The sequence below is a fragment of the Anomaloglossus baeobatrachus genome, chromosome 2 (assembly GCF_048569485.1).
Source record: "Anomaloglossus baeobatrachus isolate aAnoBae1 chromosome 2, aAnoBae1.hap1, whole genome shotgun sequence".
NCBI classification, from domain to species: Eukaryota; Metazoa; Chordata; class Amphibia; order Anura; family Aromobatidae; genus Anomaloglossus; species Anomaloglossus baeobatrachus.
In genome coordinates this window covers 161,874,097-161,882,357 of record NC_134354.1, presented here as the reverse complement: position 1 = coordinate 161,882,357, position 8,261 = coordinate 161,874,097, and the positions used below count along the sequence as shown (strand labels likewise).

The window sequence follows — 8,261 nt, the reverse complement described above, 5'->3', positions numbered from 1 at the left end:
ATACTCCTTTTTAGATTATTCCTGGTAGCTCACAAGCTGACAAGTATGCAAATGAACCTTAAGATTTTCTGTAATCATAGATAAATGTCCACTCCTCTCCAACAGACTCACCCTGCTTTATTTATACCTACCTTCAGTATATGGATGATTGGCAGTAAGCCGTGATAGTTTTTTGACCTCTTTGCTTTTTTACTTGGGGTTAAATTGGCTGGGTACCATTATTGCAAGATTAATCATTTAATTGTCTGTCTATTTAAAATTCCCATACATCTTTTTTATTTTCCAGGTATTAAATAGATGGCTGTTTTACCAGTTCTACTTTTGGTCCTCGGTTTATATCCAGTAAATGAAGCAGCTGCTCAAAAGCCAAGTATACTATTATTTTTGGCTGATGACCTTGGAATTGGAGATGTTGGTTGTTATGGAAATACCACTATAAGGTAACTTATTGGAGAATTAGTCTGGTTTGTAGTTGGCATTCTAATATGTACAGTTTTTATAAGGACACATGGTTTAGGTAGGTAAGGTTTTGTAGACTGTAAATTTATTGTAAAAATCTATAAATAAACAATCCTTTATCAGTATTCACTGGTATTATATAAAAATGTCCTTCTTCCATTTCAAGTGTTCACTAGATTAGAGAGGAGCGATCCTGCCAAGGATCGGATCCATTAAAGATTGTCGATCCCGCCTCAGATTGCGATCGTATCAACGATGCTAGCCGATCTGATCGTCGATCCTAGCCAAACCCATTAGATTCAATGGGAGGTATAAGTGATGGGTTGTAAAATGGTGTAGGGGGTTGTAAATGAAAGAAAATAAAAAGGGTTAAAGTCCTACAGACTTATTGAGTCTCCTCACGGCTGCAGCACTACTTCTGAGTCCAAAAATTATCACTAATGCATATTCACTGCTTTCCCCTTCCACTGTCTGCATCAGATTTCAGCACCAAACTTGCACCTCCTGGAAGAAAACTGTACCAAAACGGCATCAAAACTGTTTTTGTGCATTTTTTTTCAAAGAGATGCAGATTTGTTGCAGATTTTTTTACACCATATTCCTGCATCCAATCTATATCCCCTGGCAAAAAATAGCACCACTACTGCATCATACCGCATGCAGCAATGACGAGATTTGTTTTTGCCAAGAGGTGTAGTTTGGGGCAGGAATATGGTGTAAAAATTGGTGAAAGAGGGTGTTTTTTTTAATATTTTTTTGAAATAAAGGATTTTTTTGGTGTTAGTGTTTATTTCTTTTTACTTATAGGATAGTGACAGCTGTGGGCTGTAATCTCCTTATATTACCTCGATTGTCACAGCACCAGGGCAATCAGGAAGAGCCGGGTAAAGTGCTGGGACTGTCGCATATAATAAATGCGGCAATTCCGCACAGCTGCAGGCTGATATATTCAGGCTGGGGGCTACCAATAATCATGAGTCTCTCCAGCCTGAGAATAGCAGACTCCAGCTGTCGGGCTTTATGTTGGCTGGGTATCAAAATTGGGGGGAACCGCAAGCCGATTTTTTATATGTATCTATATATTTATTTAAATAATAAAAAAAAAACTGCATGCAGTTCCTTTTGTATGGATACACAGCCAATATAAGTGCATGGCTGCGTGGTGCAGTCTACAGCAGACGGCTTTATCTGTGCTGGTATCAATACAGGAGGAACCCTACTCCAAATGTTTTATTTAATTACTTTTCACCAATCTAAGGACACAGACAGCGTGTGTGATTCCAACCAATCACAAATGCTGTCTCAGAGGGTAGGGGCGTGGTCCAACGGCAGCCAATCACAGATGCCGGTGGAAGGGGAAAGCGGTGAATATCTATGAGTGATAATTGTCGGACCCGGAAGTAGCGCTGCAGCCACGGGGACGTGGTAAGTACTGCTTTAACCCTTTTTCTTCTTTTATTTTACAGTGACCAATCACAGCCATGCCAATATTTGACATGGCTGTGCTGGGCAGGGAGAGGATGGTTTTTGCCATCCGATCACTTTACCAAATCTTGGTAAGATCGACGACTTTTGCGTTAAATGCTCGGCTGTCTGATCCTGATCCTATACGGCCAAAAATTGTATGATTTTAGCATTTTCTCATTTTTGCCAATTGGAATTTTTTTTTAAGGTTTTGCTTACGTAAAGTCAAAGAAAACTGATTTGAAGGGTTAATTGAATTAAAGTAACTTTATGAAAATAAGTATTCCCTATGCTTATACCAGACTAGCTCAATCACATATAATCTCTACTAACACCCTAATTGTAAGATGTCTCTGATACGTTATACTTTGTATATTTCCTTTCTTGCTTATGATTACGACAACCAAGTATTAAGGGGTCTAGACTCTGTGGTCACTGAGATAGAAAATTATGGAATTTCATTGAATGATGCAGATATGAGCACATTATATTTTTAACTGTTAGGTTATTTTTGTTGTGATAATTAATGATTTCATTTTGTAGAATACACTTAGCACTCCAGTATTTTGAGCAAAGAAGATTTTTATTATAAAGAAGTCCCAAAAAAATGCAATGTCTTGATTCTTAATCCTAGATCTTCATCAATCACAGACTGCTGTAGGAGGAAATAAATGCTGTGAAATTGCGAGCACTCGTTGGGTATGGGCACCCATATCCAGCAAGTGCTCACTATTTCACAAGGTCATTCAGCATTTATACACTTTTCCAGCAGTTTGTGTCTCATGAAGACCCAGAATTAAGGGTCGAAACTGTGCATTTCTTTGGGACTCTATTATTATATAATGCTCAAAATATTAGTGTGCCAAGTGTTTTCTACAAATTGTTATAGAACGGGTTGGAACCCTCTTTGGCAAACGACTTCATTCAAGATTAACTAATGATTTAATGTCAATCATATTTCAGGACTCCAAATATTGATAGACTGGCCAGAGAAGGTGTAAAGCTAACTCAACACATTGCTGCAGCTTCTTTATGTTCTCCAAGTAGAGCAGCATTTTTGACTGGCCGATACCCTATCAGAACAGGTAATATTCACACTTGTTAATTTTAGGCAAATATGTAAAAAAATGTAATCTATTAAAGGGACATTTTAATGCAGGTTTACAGTAAATGTTTCTAACTCTACTGAAAAAGAGACAATTGTTACTTTATATGATATGGTTGAACAAAAAGATTGGGTCCAGCATCCAGTTCTCTGTCACCTCTACCAGGGCAGTCTTTAGCTGTTAATTCAGCATCCTCGGCCTGGCATCCCATGTGCAAATTGAACATACAAGTATTAGGCTTTGCAACCTAATGAGGTAGTGACGGATGCCATGGCAATTTAAGCCCTTCAGCCCCCGGGCACTTTCCGTTTTTGCGTTTTTGTTTTTTGCTCCTTTTCTTCCGAGAGCCGTAACTTTTTTATTATTCCGTCAATCTTGCCATATGAGGGCTTTTTTTTTGCGGGACGAGTTGTACTTTTAAATGAAATCATAAGTTTTACCATATAGTGTACTGGAAAACAGCAAAAAAATTCCAAGTGCGGAAAAATTGCAATAAAAGTGGGATCGTACAATAGTTTTTGGGATATTTTATTCACCGTGTTCACTATATGATAAAAATGATGTATGTATGTGATGCCTCAGGTCGGTGCGAGTTTGTAGACACCAAACATGTATAGGTTTACTTGTATCTAAGGGGTTAAAAAAATTCACAAGTTTGTCCAATAAAAGTGGCGCACGTTTTGCGCCATTTTCCGAAACACGTAGCGTTCTTATTTTTTGGGATCTATGGCTCAGTGATGGCTTATTTTTTGCGGCTCGAGCTGACGTTTATAATGGTACCATTTTTGCGCAGATGCTACGTTTTGATCGCCTGTTATTGCATTTTGCGTAAAATTTGCGGCGACCAAAAAACGTAATTTTGGCGTTTGGAATTTTTTTGCCACTACGCCGTTTACCAATCAGATTAATTGATTTTATATTTTGATAGATCGGGCATTTCTGAACGCGGCGATACCAAATATGTGTATATTTATTTATTTTTTAACCCTTTAATTCTCAATGGTGGTAAAGGGGGGTGATTTGAACTTTTAGGTTTTTTTTTTTTTATTTTCTAAAACTTTTTTTTACTGTTTTTTATTTTACTAGTCCCCCTAGGGGGCTATAGCAATCAGCAATCCGATCGCTGATCGCTATCTGCTGATCACAGCAATACAGCTGTAAACAGCAGATTCAGTCACTTTGGTTTTCCCTATGCTCTCGGCCGAGGGAAAACGAAAGTGAAACATCATAGCAGCAGGCGTCATCACATGACCCTTTGCTACAATGGCAACCACCGATAGTCACGTGATAACACACGTGACTTCCGGTGGGGGCGGCGGTAAGTAACAAACATGTCCGCGCGCGTGCATTTAAATCTTGCTGCCAGACTTTGCCAACAAGATTTAAGGGGTTAATGGCCGCGGGTGGAAGCGATTCCACCTGCGGATAGCAGGCACGCATGTCAGCTGTTGAAAACAGCTGATATGTGTGCCGATCCACGCCGCCTGCCCGCGGCAGGGGACGGGGCTTAACGGGACACGATCCTGGACAGATAGATCCGTCCAAGGTCGTGAAGGGGTTAAACAAATTTAGGGGTGTACAGCAGTGCTGAGCTTTGTCTCATTACAAACACTTCTTGCATCCCTACTTTTGCAGTTCTGCAAACTCACCTATACTACCACCCATGTAACTCCACAAAGAAATGGAAACATTTTAGTAATCACGAAAAGTGTTTTGTGCCTTGGAACTTAAGCTAAATTATAACCTAAACTTTACAAGCCAATATCTCCACAAGACAACAGTAAGAAGAAATTAAAAACAAAACATACGGGTTTTTCAGCTTTGCAGTCACTATTCCATAATTTGGCCACATTAACCAATTCCGACTGGTGAAAGGTTCTCTTTAATCAATTATCTTTATGGAGTAACCTAACAAGATTCCTTCATAATGTAAATAATATCAGTAAGGCCATTATTTATCCTTGATTGTGCAGTTTTCTGTGATATTTAAGTTTTGGTAATATTCTAGCATAACTTGAACATGTGAACCATGAGTGATTGATATCTGTGCTCTGTTCTGGATTTGTTTAGGTATGACTGGCCATAGTAATGGTTATGAGGTGCTATTATGGAATGCTGTATCAGGAGGACTTCCTACAAATGAAACAACATTTGCCAAAATCTTAAAGGAGCAAGGATATTCTACAGGAATCATTGGTGCGTATTTACTGATTTGGGATTTTTTTTAAACTACCTTTGAATAAATGTATAAAGAGTTGTATGTTTTGAAAAAGACACTTCTCCTGAGTCAAGTGAACCAGGGTGGATCTCATCCAATTGTATTAAACCTACTACACATCAAAATTGCTCTTATATTTAGCAGGTACACATAATGACTATAGATGTTAAATTCAGCTGAGATTTTCCAGATCAGAGCTAGGGCTGCAAATCGATATTGGTTTCTAGCAGTTTTAGTTTAGATTTTTTTAAAATTGTATTTTAAATGGAATTTGATTCACGTTGTACAAACTATGTGTAGCCAGAATCAGAGACCGGCTCAGCCAAGTCAGTCAAGCATGTGATACACTGATATGCTGCATCTTTTAAGTGGTGGTCGAAACAATGTAACATGGTTAACTAGTCCAAGGAGCAGTGTGTATATAGGGGAGACTTGTCAATGTATTGGAGAAGCTGGCATCAGATAGCTTCTTGGACTATTCACCAAGCCAGGTTTTAAATCTATATCTTCTCTTAAAAGTTGCAGTGTTTCAAAGTAAAACATTCCTAGTTGCAGTGATGGAACCCAAGTCTGATTCACATTGCATATGGCTCGGGAATCCTGAATTAGATGTCAACTTAATAATGTAAATTTTAATGATATGTGTGTGACTAGTACTTGCATTATTATTTTCCAAGTTTTCTGACATGCTAAAACTTGCCCAAGCTGCTTTATCTCCCCAACTTTTATTACTGTGTTCACTCATTAATTTGGATTTAAGGTTTTTGTTCCATAAAGAACATAAAAAACCTATATAGAAGATAGATGTTAAATGTTTGAATACTGAGAGTGTGGCGCCCCTGACCTGGTCAGGCACCACTGAGTACTGCACCCATGCTGGGGACAGTACAAAACAGGTGATCCAGAAGGCTGACCGAGGTGTGACTACACAGGCGCATAGTGATCAGGTCTCACACATTTACCTTTGAGAGGACCCCTGGGGATCCCAGGAGGGGGCGAAGCCTCCATCTCCTCTCGAGGGGTGTGGTAGAGAGCCTGGTTGCTAGGTGACGTAGGCAAGAACAGGAGAGGAGGGAAGAGTGAGCCGAGGACAGTTGAGTGGTGAAGTTCAGGGAGGGCAGAAGCAGACCCTGTAGCTCTACACAATTCTGACAACGTACGCGCAGTGACTACCGACGGGGGAGAACGGTCACCTGGTAGTGCTGCCCGAAATCCACACACGGCTAAAGAGAGAGCAACGGAGTGGAAAGTAAGGAGACTGTCAGGGAGATACCAGGCCCAAACGGGTAACAGGTCCCAGTGCAGGGATAGATCCACTTGTCCTTTGCCAAACCTGCATGAGGGGGCACTTTACACCCCCAAGACAACACCACAGAGTCCGCAGCCACGTAGCCAAAGTGAGGGCCCATAGCTCACAGGAGGCAAGCAGCCGGAGTGACCTGGTCCAGGCTACAAGCAAACGGGCCAAAAAGAAGGGGAGAGAGGCACCAGCAACTTCCCTGGGCGACCCCAGCAGGGCTTCAAGCAGGGGTTACCCCAAAACACTACAGGCTAAGGAAGGCGAGTTGGTAGCCACCCTCATAAGTCAGCCTGAAGGACACCTGGTTCCAGCCTGGTTCATCCCAGCTACGCCCGGGTTACTCACCCTGCCACCATCAGTGAGTAAAATCCCTGAAAGACATCCTGCTTGTGCGTGTGAGTCATTCTGCGACTTGTAGTTCCACACACCTACACGGGACCCTGGGGCATGCCTCACTCTCAGGAGGCTATTACAACTGACTGCACCTACCATCAGCCCCAGGCACCCCTAACCTGCAGTGGCGGTCCCCATTGACCGCAATTCTGAGAGTCACGACAATCAAAATAGAGGATTTCCTACCTGTGACGAGATCCAGCCGCGTGGAGTCCCTGAAGGTAATGCACCGCTGCACCGACACCGAGCCTCGGGGCCCCACAAGAGTCTAGTTGCTGAGAACCTCACTGTCCTAAGATCTAGGGACCCAAAGTCCTGTGTGTGAATGAGCTGTAGTGAGCAACTGCTCTATTCACACAGTGGACTTGGGCTCATAAATTTAGCATCTGTCTTATGGATAGAAGATGTACAACTGGTGAAATAAGTATTGAACACATCACCGATATATTATTTTTTTTAAGTAAATCTATTTCTAAACGTGATATTGACATGAAATTATCAGCATATGCTGATAGCAATCCATCCAATCACCACATGCAAAGAAATAAAATCAGAGATGTCTATAAATAAAGTTGTGTGTAATAATGAGAAATGACAGGTAAAAAATATTGAACACACTTTCTGAAATTTAATAAAAATTTCGTACAAAAGCCTTTGTTGCTGATGACAGATACAAGATGCCTCCTTAATGGCGAAACTAGTTGCATATATTGCTCAGCTGTGATTTTGACCCAAACACTTTTCAAATCCTTGAGGTTCTGTGGGTACCTTCTATGAACTTAGAGCTTTAGTGCCTTCCTTAAATTTTCTATTGATTTCAGGTCAAGTGATTGGCTGGGTTATTATTAGTAGCTTTAGTTTCTTTCTTTGAAACCAATTGAGACTTTCATTGGGATCATAGTCTTCCTGAAATGTCCACCCTAGTTTCAGTTGCATAATACTGGTAGATGGAAGATTTTAATCAAAAATGTCTCTGAACATTTGTCCATTCATACTTTCTACAATTATATGAAGTTTGCCAGTGCCATATGCTGAAAAACAGCCCAACATCATTATATTCCCCCTTCCAAACTGCACTGTTGGTAAAGTGTTAAAGGCCTCCAAACATGGTATGCATTATGACATCCAAAGGGTTCAATTTCTAACTCCTAGGACCAGACTACATTCTCTGAGTATTTCATAGGCTTGTCTAAATGTTGTTGAGTAAACCTTAAATGTGCTTGAACATGATTTTTTTATTTAGCAATGGATTCTTGCATGGTGAACATGCATGCAGGTCATGGAGGTTAAGTGCATTACTTATGCTTTCTAAGAAACAATT

General features: G+C 40.5%; 1 protein-coding gene across 1 annotated transcript in view; it reads left to right on the top strand.

Annotated features, from left to right (window-relative positions):
• Positions 1-297: 297 nt before the first annotated feature.
• The window catches only part of LOC142288045 (arylsulfatase H-like), a 76,315-nt gene continuing 68,351 nt past the window's right edge, over positions 298-8,261 (top strand). The window contains exons 1-3 of the mRNA XM_075333482.1: positions 298-440; positions 2,887-3,008; positions 5,100-5,225. Of these exons, the coding sequence (XP_075189597.1) occupies positions 298-440; positions 2,887-3,008; positions 5,100-5,225 (391 nt within the window). The remainder of the gene's footprint in view (positions 441-2,886; positions 3,009-5,099; positions 5,226-8,261) is intronic.